General features: G+C 56.2%; 1 protein-coding gene across 1 annotated transcript in view; it reads left to right on the forward strand.

Annotated features, from left to right (window-relative positions):
• The window catches only part of LOC140473272 (forkhead box protein P3-like), a gene marked incomplete at its 3' end in the record, with an annotated part of 48,808 nt that overhangs the window by 9,939 nt on the left and 22,273 nt on the right, over positions 1 to 16,596 (forward strand). Inside the window, exons 3-4 of the mRNA XM_072567593.1 lie at positions 12,625 to 12,717; positions 16,466 to 16,553. Coding sequence (XP_072423694.1) covers positions 12,625 to 12,717; positions 16,466 to 16,553 — 181 coding nt within the window. The remainder of the gene's footprint in view (positions 1 to 12,624; positions 12,718 to 16,465; positions 16,554 to 16,596) is intronic.

The following is a 16,596-nucleotide window of genomic DNA, read 5'->3' on the forward strand; positions in this document are numbered from 1 at the left end:
TGCTGCAGTTATACAGGGGGGAGAGTGCGGTGTCAGTGCTGTTATACAGGGGGGAGAGTGCGGTGTCAGTGCTGCAGTTATACAGGGGGGAGAGTGCGGTGTCAGTGCAGTTATACAGGGGGGAGAGTGCAGTGTCAGTGCTGTTATACAGGGGGGAGAGTGCGGTGTCAGTGCAGTTATACAGGGGGGAGAGTGCAGTGTCAGTGCTGCAGTTATACAGGGGGGAGAGTGCGGTGTCAGTGCAGTTATACAGGGGGGAGAGTGCAGTGTCAGTGCTGCAGTTATACAGGGGGGAGAGTGCAGTGTCAGTGCTGCAGTTATACAGAGGGGAGAGTGCAGTGTCAGTGCTGCAGTTATACAGAGGGGAGAGTGCAGTGTCAGTGCTGCAGTTATACAGGGGGGAGAGTGCAGTGTCAGTGCAGTTATACAGGGGGGAGAGTGCAGTGTCAGTGCAGTTATACAGGGGGGAGAGTGCGGTGTCAGTGCTGCAGTTATACAGGGGGGAGAGTGCAGTGTCGGTGCTGCAGTTATACAGGGGGGAGAGTGCAGTGTCAGTGCTGCAGTTATACAGGGGGAGAGTGCAGTGTCAGTGCTGCAGTTATACAGAGGGGAGAGTGCAGTGTCAGTGCTGCAGTTATACAGGGGGGAGAGTGCAGTGTCAGTGCAGTTATACAGGGGGGAGAGTGCAGTGTCAGTGCAGTTATACAGGGGGGAGAGTGCGGTGTCAGTGCTGCAGTTATACAGGGGGGAGAGTGCAGTGTCGGTGCTGCAGTTATACAGGGGGGAGAGTGCAGTGTCAGTGCTGCAGTTATACAGAGGGGAGAGTGCAGTGTCAGTGCAGTTATACAGGGGGAGAGTGCAGTGTCAGTGCAGTTATACAGGGGGGATAGTGCAGTGTCAGTGCTGCAGTTATACAGGGGGGAGAGTGCAGTGTCAGTGCTGCAGTTATACAGGGGGGAGAGTGCAGTGTCAGTGCTGCAGTTATACAGGGGGGAGAGTGCAGTGTCAGTGCTGTTATACAGGGGGGAGAGTGCGGTGTCAGTGCTGTTATACAGGGGGGAGAGTGCAGTGTCAGTGCTGTTATACAGGGGGGAGAGTGCAGTGTCAGTGTACAGGGGGGAGAGAGTTGCAGTGTCAGTGCTGCAGTTATACAGGGGGGAGAGTGCAGTAGTGTCAGTGCTGCAGTTATACAGGGGGGAGAGTGCAGTGTCAGTGCTGCAGTTATACAGGGGGGAGAGTGCGGTGTCAGTGCTGCAGTTATACAGAGGGGAGAGTGCAGTGTCAGTGCTGCAGTTATACAGGGGGGAGAGTGCAGTGTCAGTGCTGAGTTATACAGGGGGAGAGTGCGGTGTCAGTGCTGTTATACAGGGGGGAGAGTGCAGTGTCAGTGCTGCAGTTATACAGGGGGAGAGTGCAGTGTCAGTGCTGCAGTTATACAGGGGGAGAGTGCAGTGTCAGTGCTGTTATACAGGGGAGAGAGTGCGGTGTCAGTGCTGCAGTTATACAGGGGGGAGAGTGCAGTGTCAGTGCTGCAGTTATACAGGGGGGAGAGTGCAGTGTCAGTGCTGCAGTTATACAGGGGGAGAGTGCAGTGTCAGTGCTGCAGTTATACAGGGGGGAGAGTGCAGTGTCAGTGCTGCAGTTATACAGGGGGGAGAGTGCAGTGTCAGTGCTGTTATACAGGGGGGAGAGTGCAGTGTCAGTGCTGCAGTTATACAGGGGGGAGAGTGCAGTGTCAGTGCTGCAGTTATACAGTGGGGAGAGTGCGGTGTCAGTGCTGCAGTTATACAGGGGGGAGAGTGCAGTGTCGGTGCTGCAGTTATACAGGGGGGAGAGTGCAGTGTCAGTGCTGTTATACAAGGGGGAGAGTGCGGTGTCAGTGCTGTTATACAGGGGGGAGAGTGCAGTGTCAGTGCTGCAGTTATACAGGGGGGAGAGTGCAGTGTCAGTGCTGTTATACAGGGGGGAGAGTGCAGTGTCAGTGCTGTTATACAGGGGGGAGAGTGCGGTGTCAGTGCTGTTATACAGGGGGGAGAGTGCAGTGTCAGTGCTGTTATACAGGGGGGAGAGTGCAGTGTCAGTGCTGTTATACAGGGGGGAGAGTGCAGTGTCAGTGCTGCAGTTATACAGGGGGAGAGTGCAGTGTCAGTGCTGCAGTTTTACAGGGGGGAGAGTGCGGTGTCAGTGCTGCAGTTATACAGGGGGGAGAGTGCAGTGTCAGTGCTGTTATACAGGGGGGAGAGTGCAGTGTCAGTGCTGCAGTTATACAGGGGGGAGAGTGCAGTGTCAGTGCTGCAGTTATACAGGGGGGAGAGTGCGGTGTCAGTGCTGCAGTTATACAGGGGGGAGAGTGCGGTGTCAGTGCTGCAGTTATACAGGGGGGAGAGTGCAGTGTCAGTGCTGCAGTTATACAGGGGGGAGAGTGCGGTGTCAGTGCTGCAGTTATACAGGGGGGAGAGTGCGGTGTCAGTGCTGCAGTTATACAGGGGGGAGAGTGCAGTGTCAGTGCTGCAGTTATACAGGGGGGAGAGTGCAGTGTCAGTGCTGCAGTTATACAGGGGGGAGAGTGCGGTGTCAGTGCTGCAGTTATACAGGGGGGAGAGTGCGGTGTCAGTGCTGCAGTTATACAGGGGGGAGAGTGCGGTGTCAGTGCTGTTATACAGGGGGGAGAGTGCAGTGTCAGTGCTGCAGTTATACAGGGGGGAGAGTGCAGTGTCAGTGCTGCAGTTTTACAGGGGGGAGAGTGCGGTGTCAGTGCTGCAGTTATACAGGGGGGAGAGTGCAGTGTCAGTGCTGTTATACAGGGGGGAGAGTGCAGTGTCAGTGCTGCAGTTATACAGGGGGGAGAGTGCAGTGTCAGTGCTGCAGTTATACAGGGGGGAGAGTGCAGGTGTCAGTGCTGCAGTTATACAGGGGGGAGAGTGCGGTGTCAGTGCTGCAGTTATACAGGGGGGAGAGTGCGGTGTCAGTGCTGCAGTTATACAGGGGGGAGAGTGCAGTGTCAGTGCTGCAGTTATACAGGGGGGAGAGTGCGGTGTCAGTGCTGCAGTTATACAGGGGGGAGAGTGCGGTGTCAGTGCTACAGTTATACAGGGGGGAGAGTGCGGTGTCAGTGCTGCAGTTATACAGGGGGGAGAGTGCAGTGTCAGTGCTGCTTATACAGGGGGGAGAGTGCAGTGTCAGTGCTGCAGTTATACAGGGGGGAGAGTGCAGTGTCAGTGCTGTTATACAGGGGGGAGAGTGCAGTGTCAGTGCTGCAGTTATACAGGGGGGAGAGTGCAGTGTCAGTGCTGCAGTTATACAGGGGGGAGAGTGCAGTGTCAGTGCTGCAGTTATACAGAGGGGAGAGTGCGGTGTCAGTGCTCAGTTATACAGGGGGGAGAGTGCAGTGTCAGTGCTGCAGTTATACAGGGGGGAGAGTGCAGTGTCAGTGCTGCAGTTATACAGGGGGGAGAGTGCGGTGTCAGTGCTGCAGTTATACAGGGGGGAGAGTGCGGTGTCAGTGCTGCAGTTATACAGGGGGGAGAGTGCAGTGTCAGTGCTGCAGTTATACAGGGGGGAGAGTGCAGTGTCAGTGCTAGTTATACAGGGGGGAGAGTGCGGTGTCAGTGCTGCAGTTATACAGGGGGGAGAGTGCGGTGTCAGTGCTGTTATACAGGGGGGAGAGTGCGGTGTCAGTGCTGCAGTTATACAGGGGGGAGAGTGCAGTGTCAGTGCTGCAGTTATACAGGGGGGAGAGTGCGGTGTCAGTGCTGCAGTTATACAGGGGGGAGAGTGCGGTGTCAGTGCTGCAGTTATACAGGGGGGAGAGTGCAGTGTCAGTGCTGCAGTTATACAGGGGGGAGAGTGCGGTGTCAGTGCTGCAGTTATACAGGGGGGAGAGTGCGGTGTCAGTGCTGCAGTTATACAGGGGGGAGAGTGCAGTGTCAGTGCTGTTATACAGGGGGGAGAGTGCAGTGTCAGTGCTGCAGTTATACAGGGGGGAGAGTGCAGTGTCAGTGCTGCAGTTATACAGGGGGGGAGAGTGCGGTGTCAGTGCTGCAGTTATACAGGGGGGAGAGTGCAGTGTCAGTGCTGTTATACAGGGGGGAGAGTGCGGTGTCAGTGCTGCAGTTATACAGGGGGGAGAGTGCGGTGTCAGTGCTGTTATACAGGGGGGAGAGTGCGGTGTCAGTGCTGCAGTTATACAGGGGGGAGAGTGCAGTGTCAGTGCTGCAGTTATACAGGGGGGAGAGTGCAGTGTCAGTGCTGTTATACAGGGGGGAGAGTGCAGTGTCAGTGCTGGTTATACAGGGGGGAGAGTGCAGTGTCAGTGCTGCAGTTATACAGGGGGGAGAGTGCGGTGTCAGTGCTGCAGTTATACAGGGGGGAGAGTGCAGTGTCAGTGCTGTTATACAGGGGGGAGAGTGCGGTGTCAGTGCTGCAGTTATACAGGGGGGAGAGTGCAGTGTCAGTGCTGCAGTTATACAGGGGGGAGAGTGCGGTGTCAGTGCTGCAGTTATACAGGGGGGAGAGTGCGGTGTCAGTGCTGCAGTTATACAGGGGGGAGAGTGCGGTGTCAGTGCTGCAGTTATACAGGGGGAGAGTGCAGTGTCAGTGCTGTTATACAGGGGGGAGAGTGCGGTGTCAGTGCAGTTATACAGGGGGAGAGTGCAGTGTCAGTGCTGCAGTTATACAGGGGGGAGAGTGCGGTGTCAGTGCTGCAGTTATACAGAGGGGAGAGTGCAGTGTCAGTGCTGCGTTATACAGGGGGGAGAGTGCAGTGTCAGTGCTGCAGTTATACAGGGGGGAGAGTGCAGTGTCAGTGCTGTTATACAGGGGGGAGAGTGCGGTGTCAGTGCTGCAGTTATACAGGGGGGAGAGTGCGGTGTCAGTGCTGCAGTTATACAGGGGGGAGAGTGCAGTGTCAGTGCTGTTATACAGGGGGGAGAGTGCGGTGTCAGTGCTGCAGTTATACAGGGGGAGAGTGCAGTGTCAGTGCTGCAGTTATACAGGGGGGAGAGTGCGGTGTCAGTGCTGCAGTTATACAGGGGGGAGAGTGCAGTGTCAGTGCTGCAGTTATACAGGGGGGAGAGTGCGGTGTCAGTGCTGTTATACAGGGGGGAGAGTGCAGTGTCAGTGCTGCAGTTATACAGGGGGGAGAGTGCAGTGTCAGTGCTGCAGTTATACAGGGGGGAGAGTGCAGTGTCAGTGCTGCAGTTATACAGGGGGGAGAGTGCAGTGTCAGTGCAGTTATACAGGGGGGAGAGTGCGGTGTCAGTGCTGCAGTTATACAGGGGGGAGAGTGCAGTGTCAGTGCTGCAATTATACAGGGGGGAGAGTGCAGTGTCAGTGCTGTTATACAGGGGGGAGAGTGCAGTGTCAGTGCTGCAGTTATACAGGGGGGAGAGTGCAGTGTCAGTGCTACAGTTATACAGGGGGGAGAGTGCAGTGTCAGTGCTGCAGTTATACAGGGGGGAGAGTGCAGTGTCAGTGCTGTTATACAGGGGGGAGGGTGCAGTGTCAGTGCTATAGTTATACAGGGGGAGAGTGCAGTGTCAGTGCTGCAGTTATACAGGGGGGAGAGTGCGGTGTCAGTGCTGCAGTTATACAGGGGGGAGAGTGCGGTGTCAGTGCTGCAGTTATACAGGGGGGAGAGTGCAGTGTCAGTGCTGTTATACAGGGGGGAGAGTGCGGTGTCAGTGCTGCAGTTATACAGGGGGGAGGGTGCAGTGTCAGTGCTGCAGTTATACAGGGGGGAGAGTGCGGTGTCAGTGCTGCAGTTATACAGGGGGGAGAGTGCAGTGTCAGTGCTGTTATACAGGGGGGAGAGTGCGGTGTCAGTGCTGCAGTTATACAGGGGGGAGAGTGCAGTGTCAGTGCTGCAGTTATACAGGGGGGAGAGTGCAGTGTCAGTGCTGCAGTTATACAGAGGGGAGAGTGCAGTGTCAGTGCTGCAGTTATACAGGGGGGAGAGTGCAGTGTCAGTGCTGCAGTTATACAGGGGGGAGAGTGCAGTGTCAGTGCTGCAGTTATACAGGGGGGAGAGTGCAGTGTCAGTGCTGCAGTTATACAGGGGGGAGAGTGCGGTGTCAGTGCTGTTATACAGGGGGGAGAGTGCGGTGTCAGTGCTGCAGTTATACAGAGGGGAGAGTGCGGTGTCAGTGCTGCAGTTATACAGGGGGGAGAGTGCAGTGTCAGTGCTGCAGTTATACAGGGGGGAGAGTGCAGTGTCAGTGCTGCAGTTATACAGGGGGGAGAGTGCAGTGTCAGTGCTGCAGTTATACAGGGGGGAGAGTGCGGTGTCAGTGCTGTTATACAGGGGGGAGAGTGCGGTGTCAGTGCTGCAGTTATACAGGGGGAGAGTGCAGTGTCAGTGCTGTTATACAGGGGGGAGAGTGCAGTGTCAGTGCTGTTATACAGGGGGGAGAGTGCAGTGTCAGTGCTGTTATACAGGGGGGAGAGTGCAGTGTCAGTGCTGCAGTTATACAGGGGGGAGAGTGCAGTGTCAGTGCTGCAGTTATACAGGGGGGAGAGTGCGGTGTCAGTGCTGTTATACAGGGGGAGAGTGCAGTGTCAGTGCTGCAGTTATACAGTGGGGAGAGTGCAGTGTCAGTGCTGCAGTTATACAGGGGGGAGAGTGCGGTGTCAGTGCTGTTATACAGGGGGGAGAGTGCGGTGTCAGTGCTGCAGTTATACAGGGGGGAGAGTGCGGTGTCAGTGCTGTTATACAGGGGGAGAGTGCAGTGTCAGTGCTGCAGTTATACAGGGGAGAGAGTGCGGTGTCAGTGCTGCAGTTATACAGGGGGGAGAGTGCGGTGTCAGTGCTGTTATACAGGGGGGAGAGTGCGGTGTCAGTGCTGCAGTTATACAGGGGGGAGAGTGCGGTGTCAGTGCTGCAGTTATACAGGGGGGAGGGTGCAGTGTCAGTGCTGCAGTTATACAGGGGGGGAGAGTGCGGTGTCAGTGCTGCAGTTATACAGGGGGGGAGAGTGCGGTGTCAGTGCTGCAGTTATACAGGGGGGAGAGTGCAGTGTCAGTGCTGTTATACAGGGGGGAGAGTGCGGTGTCAGTGCTGCAGTTATACAGGGGGGAGAGTGCAGTGTCAGTGCTGTTATACAGGGGGGAGAGTGCGGTGTCAGTGCTGCAGTTATACAGGGGGGAGAGTGCAGTGTCAGTGCTGCAGTTATACAGGGGGGAGAGTGCGGTGTCAGTGCTGTTATACAGGGGGGAGAGTGCAGTGTCAGTGCTGTTATACAGGGGGGAGAGTGCAGTGTCAGTGCTGTTATACAGGGGGGAGAGTGCGGTGTCAGTGCTGCAGTTATACAGGGGGGAGAGTGCAGTGTCAGTGCTGCAGTTATACAGGGGGGAGAGTGCGGTGTCAGTGCTGCAGTTATACAGGGGGGAGAGTGCAGTGTCAGTGCTGTTATACAGGGGGGAGAGTGCGGTGTCAGTGCTGCAGTTATACAGGGGGGAGAGTGCAGTGTCAGTGCTGCAGTTATACAGGGGGGAGAGTGCGGTGTCAGTGCTGCAGTTATACAGGGGGGAGAGTGCAGTGTCAGTGCTGTTATACAGGGGGGAGAGTGCGGTGTCAGTGCTGCAGTTATACAGGGGGGAGAGTGCAGTGTCAGTGCTGTTATACAGGGGGGAGAGTGCGGTGTCAGTGCTGCAGTTATACAGGGGGGAGAGTGCAGTGTCAGTGCTGTTATACAGGGGGGAGAGTGCAGTGTCAGTGCTGTTATACAGGGGGGAGAGTGCAGTGTCAGTGCTGTTATACAGGGGGGAGAGTGCAGTGTCAGTGCTGTTATACAGAGGGGAGAGTGCAGTGTCAGTGCTGCAGTTATACAGAGGGGAGAGTGCAGTGTCAGTGCTGCAGTTATACAGGGGGGAGAGTGCGGTGTCAGTGCTGTTATACAGAGGGGAGAGTGCAGTGTCAGTGCTGCAGTTATACAGGGGGGATAGTGCAGTGTCAGTGCTGCAGTTATACAGGGGGGAGAGTGCGGTGTCAGTGCTGTTATACAGAGGGGAGAGTGCAGTGTCAGTGCTGCAGTTATACAGGGGGGAGAGTGCAGTGTCAGTGCTGCAGTTATACAGGGGGGAGAGTGCGGTGTCAGTGCTGTTATACAGGGGGGAGAGTGCGGTGTCAGTGCTGCAGTTATACAGGGGGGAGAGTGCAGTGTCAGTGCTGCAGTTATACAGGGGGGAGAGTGCAGTGTCAGTGCTGCAGTTATACAGGGGGAGAGTGCGGTGTCAGTGCTGCAGTTATACAGGGGGGAGAGTGCGGTGTCAGTGCTGCAGTTATACAGGGGGGAGAGTGCGGTGTCAGTGCTGCAGTTATACAGGGGGGAGAGTGCAGTGTCAGTGCTGTTATACAGGGGGGAGAGTGCGGTGTCAGTGCTGCAGTTATACAGGGGGGAGAGTGCAGTGTCAGTGCTGCAGTTATACAGGGGGGAGAGTGCGGTGTCAGTGCTGTTATACAGGGGGGAGAGTGCGGTGTCAGTGCTGCAGTTATACAGGGGGGAGAGTGCGGTGTCAGTGCTGCAGTTATACAGGGGGGAGAGTGCAGTGTCAGTGCTGTTATACAGGGGGGAGAGTGCAGTGTCAGTGCTGCAGTTATACAGGGGGGAGAGTGCAGTGTCAGTGCTGCAGTTATACAGGGGGGAGAGTGCGGTGTCAGTGCTGCAGTTATACAGGGGGGAGAGTGCAGTGTCAGTGCTGTTATACAGGGGGGAGAGTGCAGTGTCAGTGCTGCAGTTATACAGGGGGGAGAGTGCAGTGTCAGTGCTGCAGTTATACAGGGGGGAGAGTGCGGTGTCAGTGCTGCAGTTATACAGGGGGGAGAGTGCGGTGTCAGTGCTGCAGTTATACAGGGGGGAGAGTGCGGTGTCAGTGCTGCAGTTATACAGGGGGAGAGTGCGGTGTCAGTGCTGCAGTTATACAGGGGGGAGAGTGCAGTGTCAGTGCTGTTATACAGGGGGGAGAGTGCGGTGTCAGTGCTGCAGTTATACAGGGGGAGAGTGCGGTGTCAGTGCTGTTATACAGGGGGGAGAGTGCGGTGTCAGTGCTGTTATACAGGGGGGAGAGTGCAGTGTCAGTGCAGTTATACAGGGGGGAGAGTGCAGTGTCAGTGCTGCAGTTATACAGGGGGAGAGTGCAGTGTCAGTGCTGTTATACAGGGGGAGAGTGCGGTGTCAGTGCTGTTATACAGGGGGGAGAGTGCAGTGTCAGTGCTGCTGTTATACAGGGGGGAGAGTGCAGTGTCAGTGCTGCAGTTATACAGGGGGGAGAGTGCAGTGTCAGTGCTGTTATACAGGGGGGAGAGTGCAGTGTCAGTGCTGCAGTTATATAGGGGGGAGAGTGCGGTGTCAGTGCTGTTATACAGGGGGGAGAGTGCAGTGTCAGTGCTGCAGTTATACAGGGGGGAGAGTGCAGTGTCAGTGCTGCAGTTATACAGGGGGGAGAGTGCGGTGTCAGTGCTGCAGTTATACAGGGGGGAGAGTGCAGTGTCAGTGCTGCAGTTATACAGGGGAGGGAGTGCGGTGTCAGTGCTGCAGTTATACAGGGGGGAGAGTGCGGTGTCAGTGCTGCAGTTATACAGGGGGGAGAGTGCGGTGTCAGTGCTGCAGTTATACAGGGGGGAGAGTGCAGTGTCAGTGCTGCAGTTATACAGGGGGGAGAGTGCGGTGTCAGTGCTGCAGTTATACAGGGGGGAGAGTGCGGTGTCAGTGCTGCAGTTATACAGGGGGGAGAGTGCGGTGTCAGTGCTGTTATACAGGGGGGAGAGTGCGGTGTCAGTGCTGCAGTTATACAGGGGGGAGAGTGCAGTGTCAGTGCTGCAGTTATACAGGGGGGAGAGTGCAGTGTCAGTGCTGCAGTTATACAGGGGGGAGAGTGCAGTGTCAGTGCTGCAGTTATACAGGGGGAGAGTGCGGTGTCAGTGCTGTTATACAGGGGGGAGAGTGCGGTGTCAGTGCTGCAGTTATACAGGGGGGAGAGTGCAGTGTCAGTGCTGTTATACAGAGGGGAGAGTGCAGTGTCAGTGCTGCAGTTATACAGGGGGGAGAGTGCAGTGTCAGTGCTGCAGTTATACAGGGGGGAGAGTGCAGTGTCAGTGCTGCAGTTATACAGGGGGGAGAGTGCAGTGTCAGTGCTGCAGTTATACAGGGGGGAGAGTGCGGTGTCAGTGCTGCAGTTATACAGGGGGGAGAGTGCGGTGTCAGTGCTGTTATACAGGGGGGAGAGTGCGGTGTCAGTGCTGCAGTTATACAGGGGGGAGAGTGCAGTGTCAGTGCTGCAGTTATACAGGGGGAGAGTGCGGTGTCAGTGCTGCAGTTATACAGGGGGGAGAGTGCGGTGTCAGTGCAGTTATACAGGGGGGAGAGTGCAGTGTCAGTGCTGCAGTTATACAGGGGGGAGAGTGCGGTGTCAGTGCTGCAGTTATACAGGGGGGAGAGTGCAGTGTCAGTGCTGCAGTTATACAGGGGGGAGAGTGCAGTGTCAGTGCTGTTATACAGGGGGGAGAGTGCAGTGTCAGTGTTGCAGTTATACAGGGGGGAGAGTGCAGTGTCAGTGCTGCAGTTATACAGGGGGGAGAGTGCAGTGTCAGTGCTGCAGTTATACAGGGGGGAGAGTGCAGTGTCAGTGCTGCAGTTATACAGGGGGGAGAGTGCAGTGTCAGTGCTGTTATACAGGGGGGAGAGTGCGGTGTCAGTGCTGTTATACAGGGGGGAGAGTGCGGTGTCAGTGCTGTTATACAGGGGGGAGAGTGCAGTGTCAGTGCTGTTATACAGGGGGGAGAGTGCGGTGTCAGTGCTGCAGTTATACAGGGGGGAGAGTGCAGTGTCAGTGCTGTTATACAGGGGGGAGAGTGCGGTGTCAGTGCTGCAGTTATACAGGGGGGAGAGTGCGGTGTCAGTGCTACAGTTATACAGGGGGGAGAGTGCGGTGTCAGTGCTGCAGTTATACAGGGGGGAGAGTGCAGTGTCAGTGCTGTTATACAGGGGGGAGAGTGCAGTGTCAGTGCTGTTATACAGGGGGGAGAGTGCAGTGTCAGTGCTGCAGTTATACAGGGGGGAGAGTGCGGTGTCAGTGCTGTTATACAGGGGGGAGAGTGCAGTGTCAGTGCTGTTATACAGGGGGGAGAGTGCGGTGTCAGTGCTGCAGTTATACAGGGGGGAGAGTGCAGTGTCAGTGCTGTTATACAGGGGGGAGAGTGCGGTGTCAGTGCTGCAGTTATACAGGGGGGAGAGTGCGGTGTCAGTGCTGTTATACAGGGGGGAGAGTGCGGTGTCAGTGCTGCAGTTATACAGGGGGGAGAGTGCGGTGTCAGTGCTGTTATACAGGGGGGAGAGTGCAGTGTCAGTGCTGTTATACAGGGGGGAGAGTGCGGTGTCAGTGCTGCAGTTATACAGGGGGGAGAGTGCAGTGTCAGTGCTGCAGTTATACAGGGGGGAGAGTGCGGTGTCAGTGCTGCTGTTATACAGGGGGGAGAGTGCAGTGTCAGTGCTGCAGTTATACAGGGGGGAGAGTGCAGTGTCAGTGCTGCAGTTATACAGGGGGGAGAGTGCGGTGTCAGTGCTGCAGTTATACAGGGGGGAGAGTGCGGTGTCAGTGCTGCAGTTATACAGGGGGGAGAGTGCAGTGTCAGTGCTGCAGTTATACAGGGGGGAGAGTGCAGTGTCAGTGCTGCTGTTATACAGGGGGGAGAGTGCAGTGTCAGTGCTGCAGTTATACAGGGGGGAGAGTGCAGTGTCAGTGCTGCAGTTATACAGGGGGGAGAGTGCGGTGTCAGTGCTGCAGTTATACAGGGGGGAGAGTGCAGTGTCAGTGCAGTTATACAGGGGGGAGAGTGCAGTGTCAGTGCTGTTATACAGGGGGGAGAGTGCAGTGTCAGTGCTGCAGTTATACAGGGGGGAGAGTGCAGTGTCAGTGCAGTTATACAGGGGGGAGAGTGCAGTGTCAGTGCTGTTATACAGGGGGGAGAGTGCGGTGTCAGTGCTGTTATACAGGGGGGAGAGTGCGGTGTCAGTGCTGCAGTTATACAGGGGGGAGAGTGCAGTGTCAGTGCTGCTGTTATACAGGGGGGAGAGTGCAGTGTCAGTGCTGCTGTTATACAGGGGGGAGAGTGCGGTGTCAGTGCTGTTATACAGGGGGGAGAGTGCAGTGTCAGTGCTATAGTTATACAGGGGGGAGAGTGCAGTGTCAGTGCTGCTGTTATACAGGGGGGAGAGTGCGGTGTCAGTGCTGTTATACAGGGGGGAGAGTGCAGTGTCAGTGCTATAGTTATACAGGTGGACTGTGCTGTAGATTGAGCGTGGAACTGTTTTAGTTGGTGTGGTCGAGGGGTCAGTGCTTCAGGCAGAGTGTGTGCGTGTTTGCGTGGGTGGGCTGGACTCCAGATCCCAGGTCTACTGGCCGGACCTTCAGCCCCTTTTCTCTCCTGTGTGTCAGGCGGAGGGAGTCTTGCGCCTGTTTTCTTGCGGTGTGACAGGCAGAGGGAGTGTGCGAGGGCGTGCCTGTATTCAGAGGTGTGTGGGAGGGTGTTGGAGGTTTGTGAGCACAGGGGCAGGGTTTGCCAGGAGGGAGCAGGGAGGGTGGATTGAAGCTCCCCGTTAATGAGCGTCTCCCTGTGTGTTGCCCGTGTAGGGAGCGAGCTTCCTCCAACCCCCTGTACTTCCACGGATTCTGTAAGTGGCCGGGCTGTGAGCAGGTGTTTAAGGAATATGAGGCCTTTCTGAAGTAAGTCCAGTTATCCTGTCAGGCAGTGCCGCCTGTGTGTGTGGGTGTGTGTGTGTAGGTGTGTGTGCGCGCGTGTGAGTGTGTCTGTGAGCAACTCTCTGAGTGTATGTGTGTGTGTCTGAGTGAGTGTGTCTGAGTGAGTGTGTGTGTTTGAGTGTGTGTGTCTGTGTGATTGTGTCTGAGTGTGTGTGTGTCTGAGTGTGTGTGTGTCTGAGTGAGTGTGAGTGTGTGTCTGAGTGTGTGTGAATGAGTGTGTGTGAGCGTGAGTGAGTGAGTGTGCCCCGTTCCCAGTGAGTGGGTGTGTGAGTGGGTGTGAGTGAGTGAGTGAGTGTTCCCCATTCCCAGTGAGTGAGTGTGAGTGAGTGTGTGTCTGGGTGAGTGAGTGAGATTGTGAGTGTGAGTGAGTGTGCCCCGTTCCCAGTGGGTGGGTGTGTGAGTGATTGTGAGTGAGTGAGTGAGTGTGCCCCGTTCCCAGTGAGTGGGTGTGTGAGTGGGTGTGAGTGAGTGTGAGTGAATGAGTGTGCCCTGTTCCCAGTGAGTGTGTGCCTAAATGAGTGAGTGAATGTGAGTGAGTGAGTGAGTGTGCCCCGTTCCCAGTGAGTGTGTCTGAGTGAGTGTGTGTGTTTGAGTGTGTGTGTCTGTGTGATTGTGTCTGAGTGTGTGTGTGTCTGAGTGTGTGTGTGTCTGAGTGAGTGTGAGTGTGTGTCTGAGTGTGTGTGAATGAGTGTGTGTGAGCGTGAGTGAGTGAGTGTGCCCCGTTCCCAGTGAGTGGGTGTGTGAGTGGGTGTGAGTGAGTGAGTGAGTGTTCCCCATTCCCAGTGAGTGAGTGTGAGTGAGTGTGTGTCTGGGTGAGTGAGTGAGATTGTGAGTGTGAGTGAGTGTGCCCCGTTCCCAGTGGGTGGGTGTGTGAGTGATTGTGAGTGAGTGAGTGAGTGTGCCCCGTTCCCAGTGAGTGGGTGTGTGAGTGGGTGTGAGTGAGTGTGAGTGAATGAGTGTGCCCTGTTCCCAGTGAGTGTGTGCCTAAATGAGTGAGTGAATGTGAGTGAGTGAGTGAGTGTGCCCCGTTCCCAGTGAGTGTGTGTGAGTGAGTGTGTGTCTGAGTGAGTGTGAGTGAGTGAGTGTGCCCCGTTCCCAGTGAGTGAGTGTGAGTGAGTGAGTGAGTGTGCCCCATTCCCAGTGTGTGAGTGTGAGTGTGAGTGAGTGTGCCCCGTTCCCAGTGAGTGAGTGTGAGTGTGTGCCCCGTTCCCAGTGAGTGAGTGTGAGTCCCGTTCCCAGTGAGTCAGTGTGAGTGTGAGTCCCGTTCCCAGTGAGTGAGTGAGTGTGAGTGTGAGTGTGAGTGAGTGTGAGTCCCGTTCCCAGTGAGTGAGTGTGAGTGTGTGCCCCGTTCCCAGTGAGTGAGTGTGAGTGTGAGTCCCGTTCCCAGTGAGTGAGTGAGTGTGAGTGTGAGTGAGTGTGAGTCCCGTTCCCAGTGAGTGAGTGTGAGTGTGTGCCCCGTTCCCAGTGAGTGAGTGTGCCCCGTTCCCAGTGAGTGAGTGTGAGTCCCGTTCCCAGTGAGTGAGTGAGTTTGAGTGAGTGTGAGTCCTGTTCCCAGTGAGTGAGTGTGAGTGTGTGCCCTGTTCCCAGTGAGTGAGTGTGAGTGTGAGTCCCGTTCCCAGTGAGTGAGTGAGTGTGAGTGTGAGTGAGTGTATGCCCCGTTCCCAGTGAGTGAGTGAGTGTGAGTGTGAGTCCCGTTCCCAGTGAGTGAGTGTGAGTGTGTGCCCCGTTCCCAGTGAGTGAGTGTGAGTGTGAGTCCCGTTCCCAGTGAGTGAGTGTGAGTGTGAGTGAGTGTGTGCCCCGTTCCCAGTGAGTGAGTGAGAGTGTGAGTCCCGTTCCCAGTGAGTGAGTGAGTGTGAGTGAGTGTGAGTCCCGTTCCCAGTGAGTGAGTGAGTGTGAGTGTGAGTGAGTGTGAGTCCCGTTCCCAGTGAGTGAGTGAGTGTGTGCCCCGTTCCCAGTGAGTGAGTGTGCCCCGTTCCCAGTGAGTGAGTGTGAGTGTGAGTGAGTGAGTGTGCCCCGTTCCCAGTGAGTGAGTGTGAGTGTGAGTGAGTGTGCCCCGTTCCCAGTGAGTGTGAGTGTGAGTGAGTGAGACCCGTTCCCAGTGAGTGAGTGTGAGTGTGAGTCCCGTTCCCAGTGAGTGAGTGTGAGTGAGTGAGTGAGACCCGTTCCCAGTGAGTGAGTGTGAGTGTGAGTCCCGTTCCCAGTGAGTGAGTGTGAGTGTGAGTCCCGTTCCCAGTGAGTGAGTGAGTGTGAGTGAGTGTGAGTCCCGTTCCCAGTGAGTGAGTGAGTGTGAGTGAGTGTGAGTCCCGTTCCCAGTGAGTGAGTGAGTGTGTGCCCCGTTCCCAGTGAGTGAGTGTGAGTGTGAGTGAGTGTGCCCCGTTCCCAGTGAGTGAGTGTGCCCCGTGCCCAGTGAGTGAGTGTGAGTGAGTGTGCCCCGTTCCCAGTGAGTGAGTGTGAGTGAGTGTGAGCCCCGTTCCCAGTGAGTGAGTGTGAGTGAGTGTGCCCCGTTCCCAGTGAGTGAGTGTGAGTGAGTGAGTGTGCCCCGTGCCCAGTGAGTGAGTGTGAGTGAGTGTGAGCCCCGTTCCCAGTGAGTGAGTGTGAGTGAGTGTGCCCCGTTCCCAGTGAGTGAGTGTGAGTGAGTGTGCCCCGTTCCCAGTGAGTGAGTGTGAGTCCCGTTCCCAGTGAGTGAGTGTGAGTGAGTGAGTGAGTGTGAGCCCCGTGCCCAGTGAGTGAGTGAGAGTGTGAGTCCCGTTCCCAGTGAGTGAGTGAGTGTGAGTGTGAGTGAGTGTGAGTCCCGTTCCCAGTGAGTGAGTGAGTGTGTGCCCCGTTCCCAGTGAGTGAGTGTGCCCCGTTCCCAGTGAGTGAGTGTGAGTGTGAGTGAGTGAGTGTGCCCCGTTCCCAGTGAGTGAGTGTGAGTGTGAGTGAGTGTGCCCCGTTCCCAGTGAGTGTGAGTGTGAGTGAGTGAGACCCGTTCCCAGTGAGTGAGTGTGAGTGTGAGTTCCGTTCCCAGTGAGTGAGTGTGAGTGAGTGAGTGAGACCCGTTCCCAGTGAGTGAGTGTGAGTGTGAGTCCCGTTCCCAGTGAGTGAGTGTGAGTGTGAGTCCCGTTCCCAGTGAGTGAGTGAGTGTGAGTGAGTGTGAGTCCCGTTCCCAGTGAGTGAGTGAGTGTGAGTGAGTGTGAGTCCCGTTCCCAGTGAGTGAGTGAGTGTGTGCCCCGTTCCCAGTGAGTGAGTGTGAGTGTGAGTGAGTGTGCCCCGTTCCCAGTGAGTGAGTGTGCCCCGTGCCCAGTGAGTGAGTGTGAGTGAGTGTGCCCCGTGCCCAGTGAGTGAGTGTGAGTGAGTGTGCCCCGTTCCCAGTGAGTGAGTGTGAGTGAGTGTGAGCCCCGTTCCCAGTGAGTGAGTGTGAGTGAGTGTGCCCCGTTCCCAGTGAGTGAGTGTGAGTGAGTGAGTGTGCCCCGTGCCCAGTGAGTGAGTGTGAGTGAGTGTGAGCCCCGTTCCCAGTGAGTGAGTGTGAGTGAGTGTGCCCCGTTCCCAGTGAGTGAGTGTGAGTGTGAGTCCCGTTCCCAGTGAGTGAGTGTGAGTGAGTGAGTGAGTGTGAGCCCCGTGCCCAGTGAGTGAGTGTGAGTGAGTGTGAGCCCCGTGCCCAGTGAGTGAGTGTGAGTGAGTGTGAGCCCCGTGCCCAGTGAGTGAGTGTGCCCTCCCTCTCTCTCTCGGACAGACACCTCGATGAGGATCACTCTCTGACTGACACCACTGCGGCCCAGTGTCTCCTGCAGAAAGCCCGGGTCCACCAGCTGGAGCGGAAGGTAGGGCCCTCCTCACACCGCCCGCCTACCCTCACCCTCCTCA

Source organism: Chiloscyllium punctatum, unplaced genomic scaffold (genome assembly GCF_047496795.1).
Source record: "Chiloscyllium punctatum isolate Juve2018m unplaced genomic scaffold, sChiPun1.3 scaffold_565, whole genome shotgun sequence".
NCBI classification, from domain to species: Eukaryota; Metazoa; Chordata; class Chondrichthyes; order Orectolobiformes; family Hemiscylliidae; genus Chiloscyllium; species Chiloscyllium punctatum.